We start from the raw sequence: 18,539 nt of genomic DNA, 5'->3' as shown, positions 1-18,539 counted from the left end.
CTTGAGGGAAAATGGAAATGCTAATGGGCTAGGAACTCATTTCAGGTAATGAAAATAGTTTAAAATAGACTGTGGTGATGTTTGCACAAATCTAGAAATATACTAAAAATCATTGGATTTTATACTTTAAAGGGGTAAAATTTATGATATGCAATTTATATCTCAATAAAGCTGTTATATTAAAAAAATAAATGGAGCCTCAGCTACCTATAAAACATCAAATATCTTTCAAAAAGAAAGTAAATATGAAATAGATACCAACAAGGACCTATTGTTGGTACAGAGAACTATACTCAATACCTTCTAATAACCTATAATGGAAAATAGTCGAAGACAGAACTTGTGTATATATATATATTTTTCATATGTATACACACACACATATATGTATAACTGAATCACTTTTTTGTACACCTGAAACTCACACAACATTGTCAGTCAACTATATTTCAATAATTATTTTCTAAAAAGTGAAATGATATCTAAATGAAATATGAGAGATTTTTTCATCAGCACACTTATGCAATGACTTGAAATCATGTCTGCAAATTCTTTGCACTCTTTCCATCAATTGTCTTATTCTCCTCTCCTTAAATATGAGATGGCCTTAATGACCAGCTTCCAATAAATACAATGTAGCGGAAGTGACACTATGTGATTTCCAAGGCTAGCTCATAAAAGTTAATACAGTTTTCACCTGATTCTCTGACAATACACACTTTTTGTATCCCTAACCTACCATGTCAGAAGTCGGGCTACCTTGAAGCCACCATGAAGGAGACCATGTGAAATTAAATAGAGGAGATACTGAGGCTTCCTGGTTGATCCCAACCCCAGCTTATTGAGTCTCACCACCTCAGCATCAGACATATGAGTAAAGAACACTTGAGACAAGCCCAGGCCCAGCCACCAGTTGTCAAGTCAAGAAAACACTTAAGCAGACTATACTAGAGAAGTCCACTGGCAAAACTAAGGTCTCTGGTGAACAGCAGGTGTGGTAAGTTGAAAATGCCCTCTACCTAAATATTCATCTCCTAATCTCTCAAAACTGAATATTACCTTATATGCCCCCCATCCAATAAAAAGTGGGGGGCGGGGCTTGCAGATGTGATTAAATTGAGGATCTTGAGACAAGGAGTTGATCTTGGATTATCTTGGTGGGCACTAAATGCCATCCCATGAACTCCTTATTGCAAAATTCAGACTTAAACTGAAGAAAGTAGGGAAAACCACTAGACCATTCAGGTATGACCTAAATCATATCTCTTGCGATTATACAGTAGAAGTGACAAGTAGATTCAAGGGATTAGATCTGACAGACAGAGTGCCTGAAGAACTATGGATGGAGGTTTGTGACATTGTACAGGAGGCAATGATCAAGATCATCCCCAAGAAAAAGAAATGCAAAAAGGTAAAATGGTTGTCTGAGGAGGGCTTACAAATAGCTGAGAAAAGAGAAGCTAAAGTCAAAGGAGAAAAGGAAAGATAAGCATCTGAATGCAGAGTTCCCCAAAATACCAAAGAGAGATAAGAAAGTCTTCCTCAGTGATCAATGCAAAGAAATAGAGAAAAACAATAAAACGGGAAAGACTAGAGATCTCTTCAAGAAAATTAGAGCTACCAAGGGAAAATTTCATGCAAAGATGGGCTCAATAAAGGACAGAAACAGTATGGATCTAACAGAGCAGACAATATTAAGAAGAGGTGGCAAGAATATGCAGAAGAACTATACAAAAAAGATCTTCATGACCCAGATAATCACGATGGTGTGATCACTCACCTAGAGCCAGACATTCTGGAATGCGAAGTCAAGTGGGCCTTAGGAAGCATCATTATGAACAAAGCTAGTGGAGGTGATAGAATTCCAGTTGAGTTATTTCAAATCCTAAAAGATGATGCTGTGAAAGTGCTGCACTCAATATGCCAGTAAATTTGGAAAACTCAGCAGTGACCACAGGACTGGAAAAGGTCAGTTTTCATTCCAATCCCTAAGAAAGGCAATGCCAAAGAATGTTCAAACTACTGCACAATTGCACTCATCTCACAGGCTAGCAAAGTAATGCTCAAAATTCTCCAAGCCAGGCTTAAACAGTACGTGAACCATGAACTTCCAGGTGTTCAAGCTGGTTTTAGAAAAGGCAGAGGAAGCAGAAATCAAATTGCCAGCATCTGTTGGATCATCGAGAAAGCCAGAGAGTTCCAGAAAAACATCTATTTCTGCTTTATTGACTATGCCAAAGCCTTTGACTGTGTGGATCACAATAAACTGTGGAAAATTCATAAAGAGATGGAAATACCAGACCACCTGACCTGCCTTCTGAGAAATGTATGCAGGTCAAGAAGCAGCATTTAGAACTGGACATGGAGCAATCGACTGGTTCCAAACCAGGAAAGGAGTACGTCAAGGCTGTATATTGTCACCCTGCTTATTTAACTTATATGCAGAGTACATCATGTGAAATGCCAGGCTGGATGAAGCACAAGCTGGATTCAAGATTGCTGAGAGGAATATCAGTAACCTCAGATACGCAGATGATACCACCCTTATGACAGAAAGCGAAGAGGAACTAAAGAGCCTATTGTGGAAAGTGAAAGAGGAGAGTGAAAAGTTGGCTTAAAACTCAACATTCAGAAAACTAAGATCATGGCATCTGGTCCCATCACTTCATGGCAAATAGATGCGGAAACAATGGAAACAGTGTCAGACTTTATTTTGGGGGGCTCCGAAATCACTGCAGATGGTGATTGCAGCCATGAAATTAAAAGACGCTGCCCCTTGGAAGAAAAGCTATGATCAACCTAGACAGTATATTAAAAAGCAGAGATGTTATTTACCAACAAAGGTCCATCTAGCCAAATCTATGGTTTTTCCAATAGCCATGTATGGATGTGAAACCTGGACTATAAAGACAGTTAAATGCCGAAGAATCGATGCTTTGAACTGTGGTGTTGAAGAAGACTCCTGAGAGTCCCTTGGACTGCAAGAAGATCCAACCGGTCAATCCTGAAGGAAATCAGTCCTGACTATTCATTGGAAGGATTGAAGCTGAAGCTGAAACTCCAATACTTTGGCCACCTGCTGTGGAGAACTGACTCATTGGAAAATATCTTGATTCTGGGAAAGATTGAAGGCAGGAGGAGAAGGGGATGACAGGATGAGATGGTTGGATGGCATCACCGATGCGATGGACATGAGTTTAAGCAAGGCTTGGGAGTTGATGATGGACAGGGAAACCTGGCATGCTGCAGTCCATGGGGTCGCAAAGAGTTGGACATGACTGAGTGACAGAACTGAACTGATGTTTTGATACAACAACCTAGAGACTTCTCCAAGGAAATGAGTATATATGTCCACAAAAAACCTTATACAAGAGTGTTTGCAGTAGCTTTATTCATAAAATCTCCAAACCAGAAACAACCCAAATGCCCTCAACAAGAGAATGGATAAACAAATTTTGATATAGCCACATGATGGCATTCGACCCAACAGTAGAAAAGCAACACCACTACTGAAACACTTTACAGTGTGGAGGAATCTTGTAGACATTGTGATTAGTGAAAGGAACCAGGCATAGAAAAGCACATACAGTGGATTCCATTCATATGATGTTCAAGAGCAGACAGAACAGTGGCTTTTCAAATCTAGTTATTTAAGGATGAGTGGGGGTGAAAGTCGACTAGAAGGGAGCACAGAGAACATTCTGGAGTGATGAAAATATTCTACATTTCTATTGAGTTGTTGATTACACAAGTATATACTTTTTGTCAAAAGCCATCTAGTGAAAAATTTGCTTCCATTAATTAAAAACACACAACCCATTACATTTCGCAGATGTAAATTCTTATGTTACAGCTTCTTGGGGCTAGAGTCCATGCTAGGTCCTAGATGTCCTTCACATGGTCACAACCTTTGCAGTTTCCAAAGTACCTTCCCAGCCCTGACTTTAATTGTTCCTCACAGGCTCCTTTGCAAGGAACCAGGGCTGCCTATGGAGGAGGGCTATAGAGCCAGGACCCAGGGGGCACACACAGAACCAAACGTGATACGGGACTTTCTCCCACCACTGCCCCTGTCTTTTGCAGGGACAAAGAGTTAAGTGAGTGAGTTCCTCGTCCCTGGAGGTATTCAAGTCAGGGTAGGTTGATAATATGTGAATGTTGGGTTAAACTCAATGACCTAAACAAAAACCTCACTGGCCTGAGAGTCTGCCATCAGGGAACTTGCCTGGGGACAGAGTGAGTCAGCTTCCGGTCCAGCGTTCTGACTCCAGGCCAGCTTGGGTTCTGCTGTTCCCAGTTAACAACTCTGTAGCCCCTGCAAAAACTCAGCACTTGTCTGGATTGACCTGCATCCTGAAGGCATCCAGATCTGTATCCAGATGTCTGGGACAGGGTTATTTTGCCCAAGGGACTCTGATTTCTGGGATGTGCTCTGCCCTTTATCCTAGGACTCTTGACCTTGCCTTCTAGTGGCATTTATAATATACTCCCATATCCTCTGGGACAATATTTATTAAACAATAAATATTATATATTTTTGAGTTTGAAGACTACACTGCTGTTATTTATTTTTAAAAAATTTTTGGCCATACCAGGAAGCATGTGGCATCTTAATTCCTCAACCAGTGATCGAACCTGCACACACTGCATTGGAAGCACAGAGTCTTAACCACTGGACCACTAGGGAAGTCCCAACAAGAAATAATCTTGAATAGATGAATGTATACTTATGGAAACCAATAAATAGCAAAGAATCCAAAATATGAGAAAGAAAGCAATTCTACTACAATAACCATTTTTTGTATCACGGGGAAGTGAAGGGAAGGAAGTTGGTAAAACTGGAAGGCCCTGGATATTCCATATTCTTAAGGATGCCTGTATAATTTCCATAGTATTTGCATTGTGATTGTTTGTTCCTCCCAGACATGCATACCCCAGAGATGGGGAGCTCACACTCTATCATCCACAGAAAGCTTTAGCAGTAAGAGAAGCCTTCTTCACCAGGTTTGCAGCAGCCTCCTGTGCCTGCTCCACACCCCTGACTCCAAGGGGTCTCCTTTCTGCACCCAGTCTTTGAGCAGGTGGAACTGGGAAAGGGAGCTGGGAGTCCAGGAGTACAGTCCGTTCAGAGTTCACTGTGCTTCCCTGGGCCACACTTGATTCTGCAGGTTCCCTTCTTCTGGCGTCTGCCTCCAGCCCACCCAACTCCAGCCTGTATTCACCGCTGCCAGAGTCACCTCCACAAACTAGGCTCCTCTTCTGCTTCTGCTGCATCCGTACCTCCCAAGTCTCCTCTCCGCCTCTGCTTTTGACTCTGGTGGCCCCTAGTCTGGCCACACCAGCCTATCCAGACCTAGCAGTTAGTCTGGTCCAGTCTAACTGGTCTGACGGCCACCTTAACTCCTCCACAACCACACCTTCTGTCCACAGAGTGCCCCTGCCTGCCACCATGGCATCCACGGCCCTTCAAACCCAGGATGAACTGTCCCCTTCTCTGGTTCTTTTAAAGCCCTTCCTCCAACTTGGGCTTCTTCCAGCTCAGGGAGGCTGGTGTCTCTACTGGACCAAGGGTTTAACAGGACTCTGGACATATTCGATGGGTACTCCCAATGGACGGCACAGTCTACAACTGTGGCCTCAAAGGACACAGAGCACAAGCTGCCAGATCAGCATCAGACCTGCCCCAGCTCCAGCCCCGCAAAGGCTCCTTCCCTCCAGCCCTGCAAGTGGTGTGATACAAAAGGAAACTCATGTGGGTGAGCCTGGCATGCAAACCCTCCTCTGCTCTCAGTCTCCAGCCTCCGGCCTTCCTTCCAAAACCTTGGGAAGGGGAGGGAGGAAAGATAAGGCCTCTCCCAGACTATTGGAGGAGTGCAGACCCACCCTCCCCCAGGAGCAGCAGCCTGTGAGGGGCCACAAGGCCAGGAGAGATGGGCAAGCCTGAGACTGGGGCCCTGTGCTCCTGGGGCCGGCCTGGAGGGACGAGGAGCATCACAGCCATGGTAATGGCTTCTGATTTTAGAACATGTTAAACAAGGATTCAGAGCTCCTTCCTCATGGCTATTCTGCAAGGCCTAGGAGGTTCACTGTGCCTGTGAGGGGTGGTCCTTGTGCCTTTGGAAGCATTTCATACACACTAGCTGATAGACTCTGCACAGATTTTCTGCAAGGTCAACAGAGGTCAGGCTTTTGTCTTTCTCTGAACAGAGAGTGATAACAAGACTCAGAGAAGCTAAAAAACTTACCCAAATTTGCTAAGCAAGAAAGCAGAGGGGGACTGGCCTTCTGAGTTTTCTGCCCTCTCTTCCCTCATAGGCCCCCTCATATACCTACCATTCCCAGCTCTGCCTCCCTTTCATAGAGTCTGCAAAAGAGGCCCCCGCCTCTGTGAGCCCATTCCCCAGGGTGAGGGAGCTCCAACCAGCCCACTTGAGTCATATTGACCCTCTGCGTGTGGCCCACGTCCAGGGAGGGGGCTGGACCTCAAGCTCTTGGAGGCCTGGCAGGTAAGGTGCCTCTGCTTCCAGGAGGAAAGGAGCCCACTCTGGGCTCTCTGGAGACCCAGGGCAGGGCCCAGACCCTCAGCCTCGGGGGGCGGAGGAGTCCTCTGTCTATCAGTCACATTGACATTTCTTTCATTTGTTCCATCTTTCGTTCCTCATAACTCCCATTAGAACAATGGCCATTCACTCTGTAGCTCAAACACCGGCAACTTCTCCCCAGACGGCTCAGACCCTGGCATTTCTCTCTTGTCCTTCTCCCCTTCCGCACTGCGCACTGCAGCCAGCCAGACCTCGCCCCTCCCTGAGTTCCCCCTCTTTCTTCGCATCTTCTCACCATCCCAACGCTGTTCCCTCCACCAGCACGGCTCTTCCTCTCTGATGTCAGTGCCCTCATGGCCATCCAAGGCCTGTCTGATGTTTGGGACTTTCCTGGTGGTCCAGTGGCTAAGACTCCACGCTCCCAAAGCAGGGGGCCTGAGTTCAATCCCTGGTCAGGGAACTAGATCCGACACGCTGCAACTAAGAGGTCGCAAATTGCAACTACAGATCCTGCGTGCCACAACTAAGACCCAGTGCAGCAACCCTCCTCCCCCAAAACCAAACAAAATAGCCCACTGTAAGAAGCCCCTCTCTCCTCCTCTGGGCCTGTACCCATCCTGGGCACAGATCACAGGCATCTGGAGGTCTGTGTGTCTGCCTTCTCCCTGCCCTCTTGTTGGGGAATCCTGGGGCCAGGACTGGGTCCCAGCTTCTCAGGATCCCCCAGTCCTTGAATGGACAGGGCCTAGGCCAGAGTGGGCACTGGTGATGGCTGACAAATTGAATCTGCTTCCTCTGCATCACAGGTTGTGCTCAGTCGCTCAGTCGCTTCTGACTGTTTGTGACCCCATTGAAGTGCGCCCGCCAGGCTCCTGTGTCCATGGGGATTCTCCAGGCAAGAATACAGGGGTGGGTTGCTATGCCCTCCTCCAGGGGATCTTCTCAACCCAGGGATCGAACCCAGGTCTCCCGCGTTGCAGGTGGATCCTTTACCGACTGAGCCACCAGGGAAACACAGATTAATAGAACATGTACAGCAGAAGGGCTTTGGGAAAACTTCAGCCCCTGCATTCATGTCCAGACAGGGAAGCTGCAGCCCAGAGAGGGGCAGGGACCCACCAAGTTCACACAGCAAGCTGGAGCCGGACTCTCTGGCTTTCTCCTGTCCTTGTGTGACATTGACTCCACATGCCAAAGTTCCCCCTTGAGAAGACAGGTAAACATTTGTCTGCTAACTTCTTCTTCCTCCATCCAGCTGCAGCCCCCTACTCATGCCCTCATTCTTTGGTTGAGCCCCTCTGGGCCATGCAGGGGAGTACACATGTCCCACTCCAGGGCTTATCCCATTTAGCGATCATCCAGACCCTTTCTTTCATTCCCTAGATGAAGAGACTGAGGCTCAGAGAGTGAAGCAGCCTGCTCAGGGTCACACAGCAGAGCCAAGTCTAGAACTCAGCCATGGGCTAAGTGGACAGAGCCCCGACCTCCGACTTACCCGGTTCTCGAGTTTTCTTGGGTGGTCCCCAGGCTTGCATCCAGCAGGCTCTCCTGTGGGGCTGCTCTGCTGTCCGGCATGCTGGGATTCTAAGGGGGGCAGCTGCGTCCAGCTCCAGAACTGTGTGGCACCAGCCTCGGGCATCTGCCAGAAAGAGCGGTCTCCCTCTGCATGGGAGGTTGGCCTTGACTGGGCAGGAGGGCGGGCCTGGGGCCGGGGGAGGCTGCGACTGGAGTGGCCCAAAGAGACCCATTTCCTCTCCATTTTTAGAAACTCAAAACACTCCCCAACGGTGAAATTGCTCAAGATTAAAACTTTCCTTTTCTTTGTGGTTTTGTTTTCACTCAAGATGAGAAGAATTTCAATGAAGCCAGTGTTCTTTTTCATGCAAATCTGCTCTGGTTCTCCCAGGAAGTCTGGCCAATGGGCTCAGGGCTTCTGGGTCCCCAGAAAACCTCCTCACTGGCTTTAAGAGGCCATGTCAGAGCACAGGGGGTTCTCAGCACCAGTCTAGATTCAGATCCTGCAGTAGCTGCTAACCTCACCCTGCAAACCTGCCTCACTGTCGACACAGCACCCAGGAAGGGGTTTTACCAACTCAGCCCACCTCCCCCAGGCTCTGTGCTGAAGACTGGAGCTCTGATCAGGACCCGTGGCTCCTGCCCTCAAGGAACCCCAGTCTGGGGAAGGAGAGAGACATTGCCAACACTGAGGACTACGGTATAGTTGGCAGAAGCATTTGCACGGAAGCAGATATAATAAGGGACCTAGGAACGTGACCACCAGGGCCGCCTGGTAGAAGTGTGGATCTGCTCCTTCAGTTAAAGGAGAGAAGGGTGTTGACAGTGGGTTTGCAGGCATCCGTAAACAGACGTGGGAAATTCACGTAGGAAAGGGCGAACTGAGGGCTTTCTCGGAATACCAGGGATCTCCTCCCTTGGGCAGTCCTTGCCAGAACAAAGTACCATGAACTGAGTGGCTTAAAAGAGAAATGTATTCTCGTACAGTTCTGGAAGCCAGAAGTCTGAAATCAAGGTGTCGGCAAGGCCTTGCTCTAAAGGCTCCAGGAAAGAATCTTGCTTTTTCTCTTCCGGCTTCTGGTGGCTCCCAGCAATCCTTGAGGCTCCTTGGCTCGTAGCTGCATCTGTCCAATCTCTGCCTCTGTCTTCACATGACTGTCTTCCCCCTCTGTGTCTTTGCCCCTATATCCTCTTAAGGACAATAGTCATCAGACTAGGGCCCATCTTCATCCAATATGACATCATCTTAAAAAATTAAATCTCTAAAGACCTTATTTTCAAATAAGGTCACATTCCGAGGCTCTGGGTGGGCATGACTTCTGGGGGACCATGATTCTGCTGAATATAAACTGTCTACAGGAGTCATTGGTGGAGATTCCTGCGAGATGTCCCCAAAAGTGGTTAGTAGGTTCAGCGGAGTCACAGGTAATGCTGTCTTAACTGGTGAAATGGATACATTAATTATTCTGTCATAGGAGGAAGGGGGAAGAGATTTTAAAAATTCATGGAGCTACAGAAACTAAAGTTTCAATTTTGCCTACATGAGTTTGTTGACTGGGAATATCTGTTCCTTGTGTGTGTGTGTGTGTGTGTGTGTGTGCGTGTGTGTGTGTGAGGCTAAAATGTTTTCTGCATCAGCTGGAGGGTTTTCCTCTTGCTCTGGCTGCGTGGGGGGCAGGGGAAAGTGGTTGCTGGCTGGGAACTCTAGGGATCTCTAGGATGCTCTGGGGGCCAAGGGCATTGCATTGCAAGGAGGGTGAGTGCCTTTGAGAGAGACAGCCCAAGGATAGTATGGGTGTTCTTAACTAGACTCTGGGAATCCCCTGAAGTCACAGGCAATGTTGTGTGTGTGTGTTTGTTTGCCTTTTTTGGGGAAAAGGCTCCTAGTTCTTTGTAGACCCTCAGAATCTGTATCTGACAGTGAGGAACCACAGAAGTGGGAAACCCCAAACTTTGCATTTAAACAGATCTGGGTTCAAATTCTGCATCTTCTGCTTATGATCTGTGTGACCTTGGGCTAGGGCCCCACCTCTCTGAGCCTACATGCGTGCTTGCATGCTAAGTCACTTCAGTCGTGTCCAACTCTGTGCAACCCTATGGACTGCAGCCCGCCAGGCTCCTCTAACCAAGGGATTCTCCAGGCAAGAATACTGGAGTGGGTTGCCATGCCTTTCTCCAGGGGATGTTCCCAACCCAGGGATCAAACCTCTCTGAGCCTGAGCTTTGTCATAGTGATGGGGGTGAGTAATCAATGCTTCTTGGAGTTGTGGGTAAGGAGGACTAGAAGACTGGGGAGGCGGGGTGAGTCGGGGCTTTCTTGAGGCACTGCTATATCTCTGATGATAATCTGGTGCCTACCTCTCTGCCTCCTTCCTTCCCCTGGGGCCCAGTGAGCACCACGTTCCCTCCACTGGTCCACACTAAGGCAGAAACAGAGGTTCCCAGAAACATCTGACCTAGAACATGCTGACGCAAAGGAGTGCACAGAATAGGTTGTTCCTCCCCCTGAGATTAGACAAGGAAAGAGAGGAGGTGGCGTGAGAGTTGAGGGAGTGCTCGGGAAGGGAGGGGCTAGAGGGATTCAGCACAGGGGGGAGCCCCGACCCCATCAGATGTGGATGACTAGCTTTTGGGTCCTGGGCCCCCGTGAGCCTCCCTGAGAGGGGGGTCTCAGATCACACACCTCCCCCACCCCTACCAGGGCTGAGGCCTCAAAGGCCTTGTTCTGACTGAAGTCTGAAAGCATACTGCACTCTGCCAGAACTGTCTCAGGCTTCTCTTATCAGAACAGAAGCCAAAGTCCTCACGCTGGGCCACGGGGCTCGCTTATCTGGCCCTGACCCCCTCTCTGAGCTCACCTCCTACCGCACCTCCTGCCTGCCTCGCTTCCCTCCCCTGCTCACTGGCCTCCATGCTCTACCTCCTGCCCACAGATTTTGGACAGCTTGTTCCCTCAGCCTGGGAGACACTGTCCCCACGTATTGTCTAACTCCCTCTTCATCCCTTCAGCATTCACTCAGATAATCACCTTCTCAGTGAGGCCTTCCCCAGCCACTGCAGCTAAATCCATACCCCCACCCACCACCCCCACTCTCTTTCTGTTTGTTTTTTCTCCATGCCTTCATCATCACCTCATTTCAGGATACTCTGTACGTCAACATCTATCTGTCCACTAGGATGCAAGCTCCTACAAGGCAGCAATTCTGTCTCTTTAGTTCCTTTCTCAAAAACAATGCCCAGTATTACTATCTATAAAATGGACAACTAATAAGAACCTCCTGCATAGCATGGGGAACTCTACCCAATACTCTGTAATCGCTTATATGGGAATAGAATCTAAAAATGAGTGGATAAATGTACACTGATCCATTTTGCTATGCACAGAAGCTAAGAGGGCATTGTAAATTAGCTATACTCCAATAAAAATTAACTGAAAAAAATAATTATACAACTGCTTAAAACTGGGTTCCTAAAAAGAAGGCCTATGGGGTCATTTTAGAAAACAAAATGTAACCTTTCCACTTCAAAAAAAGAAAACAGTGCCTGGTAGAGAGTAAGTGCTAAATAAATATTGGTCAAGTGAATGACTTTTCAAAAAAAGTTTGATTGGAGTATAGTTGCTTTGCAATGTTGTGTTAGTTTCTGCTGTACAGAAAAGTGAATCAACTATATGTATATATGAAAGTGAAAAGTGTTAGTCACTCAGTCATGTCTGACTCTTTGCAACCCCATGGACTGTAGCCCGCCAGGGTCCTCTGTCCATGGGATTCTCCAGGCAAGAATACTGGAGAGGGTAGCCATTCACTTCTCCAGGGCATCCTCCCAACCCAGGGATTGAATCCAGGTGTCCTGCATTACAAGCAAATTTTTTACTGTCTGAGCCACCAGGGAAGCCTTATGTTTGTGTGTGTGTATATATATATATATTCTCTTTTTTGGATTTCCTTCCCATTTAGGTCACCACAGAGCACTGAGTGGAGTTCCCTGTGCTATGCGGTATGTTTTCATTGTGTGTTAGTCGCTCAGTCGTGTCCGACTGTTTGCGACCCCATGAACTGTACCCCACCAGGCTTCTCTGTCCATGGAATTCTCCAGGCAAGAATACTGGAGTGGATTGCCATTCCCTTCTCCAGAGGATGTTCCTGACCCAGGGATCGAACCCTGGTCTCCTGCATCACAGACTGATTACTGTTTTAACTATAGGGGAGTCCTTGTGTTCTCATAACTAATGAGAACGTGCAGTCTCATACATACAGTATGTTATGTTTTATACGTGCTGTGTTGAAGCTGTGCTTAGTCACTCAGTCATGTCTGACTCTTTGTGACCCCATGGACTGTAGCCCGCCAGGCTCCTCTGTCCATGGAGATTCTCCAGGCATACTGGAGTGGGTTGCCATGCCCTCCTCCAGGGGATCTTCCCAACCCAGGGGGTTGAACTCAGGTCTCCCGCAATGCAGGAGGATTCTTTACTGTCTGAGCCACCAGGGAAACCCCAAGAATACTGGAGTGGGTAGCCTATCCCTTCTCCAGGGGAACTTCCTGACCCTGGAATAGAACTGGGATCTCCTGCATTGCAAGCGGATTCTTTACCAGCTGAGCTACCCAGGGAAACCCATATATGTTTATCCCAATCTCCCAATACATCCCACTCCCCCTTTCCCTGCTTAGTGTCCATACATTTGTTCTCTATGTCTGTATGTCTATTTCTACTTTGCAAATAGGTTCATCTGTACCATTTTTTAGATTCCACATATATGCATTAGTAAATGGTACCTGTTTTTTGTTTTTCTGACTTCTCTCTGTGTGACAGTCTCTAGGTCTATTCATGTCTCTGCAAATGGCTCAATTTCATTCCTTATGGCTGAGTAATAATCCATTGTATATACATACGTCCTGTATCTTCTTTATCCATTCCTCTGTTGATGGACATTTAGGTTGCTTCCTGGCTATTGTAAATAGTGCTGCTAATAAACATTGGGGTACATGTATCTTTTGGAATTATGGTTTTCTCTGGGTATATTCCCAGGAGTGGGATTGCTGGGTCATACGGTAGTCCTGTTTTTCGTTTTTTAAGGAACCTTCATACTGTTCTCCATAGTGGCTATATCAATTTACATTCCCACACCCACTTCAGCATTTATTCTTTGTAGATTTTGTTAGTGATGGTCATCCTGACCAGTGTGAGGTGATATCTCATTGTAGTTTTTTTATTTGCGTTTCCCTAATAATGAGTGACGTTGTTGTGTATCTTTTCACGTGATACTTGGCCATCTGTTTGTCCTCTTTGGATATTTAAAGATATTAAATTTAAAAATTTAATAGATAGAAATTTAAAGGTATTAAAGATATTAAAAAGATATTTATCTTTTTAGGTCTTCTGCCCATTGTTTTTTTATTGTGTTGTTTGTTTTTTCAATATTGAGCTGCATGGACTGTTTGTATATTTTGGAGATTAATCCCTTGTCAATTGCCTCATTTGCAAATATTTTCTCCCATTCTGAAGGTTGTCTTTTTGTCTTGCTTATGGTTTCCTTTGCTATGCAAAAGTTTGTAAGTTTAATTAGGCCCCATTTATTTATTTTTGTTTTTATTTTCACTATTCTATCAGTGGGCCAAAAAAGATCTTGCTGCAATTTATGTCAAAGAGCATTCTGCCTATGTTTTCCTTTAAGGGCTTTCCTGTTGGCTCAGCTGGCAAAGAATCTGCCTGCAATGCAGGAGACCTGGGTTCAATAGCTGGGTTGGAAAGATCCCCTGGAGAAAGGAACAGCTACCCACTCCAGTATTCTGGCCTGGAGAATTCCACGGAATGTATAGTCCATGGGGTCACAAATAGTCAGACACAACTGAGTGACTTTCACTTTCACTTTTCGAGAGTTTTATAGTGTCCAGCCTAAATTTAGTTCTTTAATCCATTTTGAGTTTATTTTGTGTATGGTGTTGGTGTTAGGGAGTGTTCTAATTTCATTCTTCTTCTTTTTTTATTCATCTAGGTCTTGGTTACAGCATGCAGGATCTAGTTTCTTGACCAGGGAATCTAACCCAGGCTCCCTGCTCTGGCAGTTCGGAGTCTTAACCACTGGACCACCAAGGAAGTCCCTCTAATACTGTTCTTTTACCTGTAATTCTCCAGTTTTCCCAGGACCATTTACTGAAGATTGTCTTTTCTCCATTGTATATTCCTGCCTCTTTATCATAGATTAGGTGATGGTAGATGCATGGGTTTATCTTTGGGCTTTCTGTTCTAGTCCATTGATCCATATGCCTGTTTTTGTGCCAGTAACATACTGTCTTGATTACTGTAACTTTATAGTATAGTTTGAAGTTTGGGAGCCAAATTCCTCCAGTTCTGTTTTTCTTTCTCAAAATTGCTTTGACTGTTCGAGGTCTTTTGGGTTTCCACACATACTGTAAAGTTCTTTATCCTAATTCTATGAAGGATGCCATTGGTGATTTGATAGGAATTGAATTAAATCTGTAGATTGCTTTGGGAAGCAATATTGATTCTTCTAATCCAAGAACATGGAATATCTCTCCATCTGTGTTGTCTTTGATTTCTTTCATATGCATCTTATGGTTTTCTGAGTACAGGTCTTTTGCCTTCTTAGGTAAATTTACTCCTGGGTATTTATTCTTTTTGTTGCAGTGATAAATGGAATTGTCTTCTTAATTTCTCTTTCTGATCTTTTGTTGTTGGTGTATAAGAATGCAAGAGATTTATTTGTATTAATTTTGTATTCTGCGACCTTACCAAATTTATTGATTAGTATTGGTAGCTTTCTGGTGGCATTTTAAGGATTTCTTGTATACAGTATCACGTCATGTGTAAACAATGACAGTTTTACTTCTTTTCCAATTTGGATTCCTTTTATTCCCTTTTCTTTTCTGATTGCCATGGCCAGGAATGCCAATGTTGAATAATAGTAGTGACAGTGGACTTTCTTCTTTTGTTACTGATCTTAGAAGAAATGCTTTCATTTTTTTACCATTGAGAATAATGCTTGCTATGGATGTCATATACAGCTTTTATTATGCTGTGGTGGGTTCTCTCTATGCCCACTTTCTAGAGTTTTTTTTTTTTCATCAATCGTTGTAGAATTTTGTCAAAAGTTTTTTCTGCATCTATTGAGATAGCTTTTATTCTCCAATTTGTTAATATGGTGTACCACATTGATTGATTTGCACATATTAAAGAATCCTTGTATCTCTGGGATAAATCCCATTTGATCATGGTGTATGATCATTTTCATATGTTGTTGGATTCTGTTTGTTAGTATTTTGTGTCAATGTTCATCAGTAATATTGGTCTATAATTTTCTCTTTTTTGTGATATCTTTGTCTGGTTTTGGTATTAGGGTGATGGTGGCCTTGTAGAATGAGCTTGGGAATGTTCCTTCCTTCACAATTTTTGCAAGAGTTTGAGAAGGATGGATGTTAGTTCTTCTCTAAATGTTTGATAGAATTCATCTGTGAAGCCATCTGGTCTTGGACTTCTGTTTGTTGGAAGACTTTTTAATCACAGTTTCAACTACATTACTTGTGTTTGGTCTGTTCATATTATCTATTTCTCCCTTTTTCAGTCTTGGAAGGTTGTACTTTTCTAAGAACTTGTCCATTTATTCCAGGTTGCCTATTTTCTTGGCATACAGTTGCTTGCAGTAATCTCTTAAGATCCTTTGTATTTCTGCAGTGCCAGTTGTAATTTCTCCTTCTTTATTTCTAATTTTATTGATTTGCATCCTCTCCTTTTTTTCTTGATTAGTCTAGCTAAAATTTTATCAATTTTGTTTATCTTCTCAAAGAACCAGCTTTTAGTTTTATTAATCTTTGCTGTTGTTTTCTTTGTTTCTCTTTCATTTACTTCTGCTCTTATTTTTTGTGATTTCTTTCCTTCCACTAACTTTGAGTTTTGTTTGTTCTTACTTAGGTGTAAGGTTAGGTTGTTTATTTGAGATTTTTCTAGTTTTATTTTAGGTAGAGTTGTATTGGTATAAACTTACTTCTTAGAATGCTTTTGCTGCACCCCATAAGTTTGGGGTCACCCTGCTTTCATTGTCATTTGTTTTGATGTATTATTTCCTCTTCAGTTTCTTTAGTGATCTCTTAATTATTTAGTAGCATATTGTTTAGCCTCTATGTGTTTGTGGTTTTTTTACAGTTTTCTTCCTATAATTGATTTCTAACCCCATAGCATTGTGGTAAAAAAAGATGCTTGATACAATGTCAGTTCTCTTAAATTTACTGAGGCTTGATTTGTGACCTAAGATGTGATCTATCCTGGAGAATGTTCCATGTACACTTGAGAAGAAAGTGTGTTCTGCTGCTTTTGGATGGAATTTCCTATAAATATCCATTAAGTCTATCTGGTCTAGTGTATCATTTAAAGCTTGTGTTTCCTTATTACTTTTCTGACTGGATGATCTCCCTGTTGGTATGAGTGGGGTGTTAAACTTCCCCACTATTATTGTGTTACTGTCAATTTCCCCTTTAATGGTCATTAACATTTGCCTTATGGGTTGAGATGCTCCTATGTTGGGTGAATAAATATTTACAATTGTTATATCTTCTTCTTGGAATGATTCCTTGATCATTATATAGTATCTTTCCTTGTCTCTTCTAACAGAATTTATTTTAAAGTCTATGTTGTCTGATATGAGCATTGCTATTCCAGCTTCCTTTTGATCTTCATTTGCATGGAATATCTTTTTCCATCCCCTCACTTTCAGTCTGTGTGTGTCCCTAGGTCTGAAGTGGATCTCTTACAGACAACATATATATGGTCTTATTTTTGTATCCATTCAGCCAATCTGTGTCTTTTGGTTGGAGCATTTAACCCATTTACATTCAAGGTAATTATTGATATGTATGTCCCTGTTGGCTGTAGGTGAGTGATCACACCATTGTGATTATGTGGATCGTGAAGATCTTTTTTGTACAGTTCTTCTGTGAATTCTTGCCACCTCTTCTTAATATCTTCTGCTTCTGTTATGTCCGTACCATTTCTGTCCTTTATTGAGCCTATCTTTGCATGAAATGTTCCCTTGGTATCTCTAATTTTCTTGAAGAGATCTCTACTCTTTCCCATTCTATTGTTTTCCTCTATTTCTTTGCACTGATCACTGAGGAAGGCTTTCTTATCTCTCCTTGCTATTCTTTGGAACTCTGCATTCAAATGGGTAGATCTTTCCTTCTCCTTTGCTTTTCGCTTTTCTTCTGTTCACAGCTATTTGTAAGGCCTCCTCAGACAGCCATTTTGCCTTTTTGCATTTCTTTTTCTTGGGGATGGTCTTGATCACTGCCTCCTGTACAATGTCACGAACCTCTGTCCATAGTTCATCAGGCACTCTGTCGATCAGATTTAGTCCCTTAAATCTATTTCTCACTTTCACTGTATAATCGTCAAGGATTTGATCTAGGTCATACCTGAATGGTCTAGTGGTTTTCCTTACTTTCTTCTATTTAAGTCTGAATTTAGCAATAAGGAGTTCATGATCTGAGCCACAGTCAACTCCTGGTTTTGTTTTTTCTGACTGTATAGAGCTTCTCCATCTTTGGCTCCAAAGAATATAATCAAGCTGGTTTCGGTGTTGACCATCTGGTGATGTGCATGTGTAGAACCTTCTCTTGGGTTGTTGGAAGAGGGTGTTTGCTATGACCAGTGCATTCTCTTGGAAAAACCCTGTTAGCCTTTGCCCTGCTTCATTCTGTACTTCAAGGCCAAATTTGCCTGTTACTCCAGGTATTTCTTGACTTCCGACTTTTGCATTCCAGTCCCCTATAAAGAAAAGGACATCTTTTTTGGGTATTAGTTCTAAAAGGACTTGTAGGTCTTCGTAGAACCATTCAACTTCAGCTTCTTCAGCATTAATGGTCGGGGCATAGACTTGGATTACCGTGATATTGAATGGTTTGCCTTGGAAACGAACAGAGATCATTCTGTTATTTTTGAGACTGCATCCAAGTACTGCATTTTGGACTCTTTTGTTAACTATGATGGCTACTCCATTTCTTCTAAGGGATTCTTGCCCACGGTAGTAGATATAATGGTCATCTGAGTTAAATTCACTGATTCCAGTCCATTTTTTTCGCTGATTTCCAAAATGTTGACGTTCACTCTTGACATCTCCTGTTTGACCACTTCCAATTTGCTTTGATTCATGGACCTAACATTCCAGGTTCCTATGCAATGTTGCTCTTTACAGCATCGGACTTTACCTCCATCACCAGTGACATCCACAAATGGGTGTTGTTTTTGCTTTGGCTCTGCTTCTTCATTCTTTCTAGAGTTATTTCTCCACTGATCTCCAGTAGCATATTGGGCACCTGCCGACCTGGGGAGTTCATCTTTCAGTATCCTATCTTTTTGCCTTTTCATACTGTTCATGGGGTTCTCAAGGCAAGAATACTGAAGTGGTTTGCCATTCCCTTCTCCAGTGGACCATGTTTTGTCAGAACTCTTCACCATGACCTGTCCGTCTTGGG

At 44.0% G+C, this 18,539-nt stretch overlaps 1 protein-coding gene across 5 annotated transcripts in view; it reads right to left on the bottom strand.

Annotated features, from left to right (window-relative positions):
* The window catches only part of ACSBG1 (acyl-CoA synthetase bubblegum family member 1), a 62,864-nt gene extending 54,669 nt beyond the window's left edge, over window positions 1-8,195 (bottom strand). For all 5 annotated transcript variants that reach the window (XM_081549601.1, XM_081549603.1, XM_081549602.1 and 2 more), the window contains exon 1: window positions 8,038-8,195. In XM_081549601.1, the coding sequence (XP_081405727.1) occupies window positions 8,038-8,117 (80 nt within the window). In that variant the 5' untranslated portion in view covers window positions 8,118-8,195. The remainder of the gene's footprint in view (window positions 1-8,037) is intronic.
* Window positions 8,196-18,539: the final 10,344 nt, after the last annotated feature.

This window comes from Giraffa tippelskirchi, chromosome 12 (genome assembly GCF_054371585.1).
Source record: "Giraffa tippelskirchi isolate mGirTip1 chromosome 12, T2T-mGirTip1v1.2.pri, whole genome shotgun sequence".
Taxonomy (NCBI): domain Eukaryota; kingdom Metazoa; phylum Chordata; class Mammalia; order Artiodactyla; family Giraffidae; genus Giraffa; species Giraffa tippelskirchi.
The sequence above is the reverse complement of the archived record's forward strand: the minus strand, read 5'-3'. Positions and strand labels throughout refer to the sequence as shown.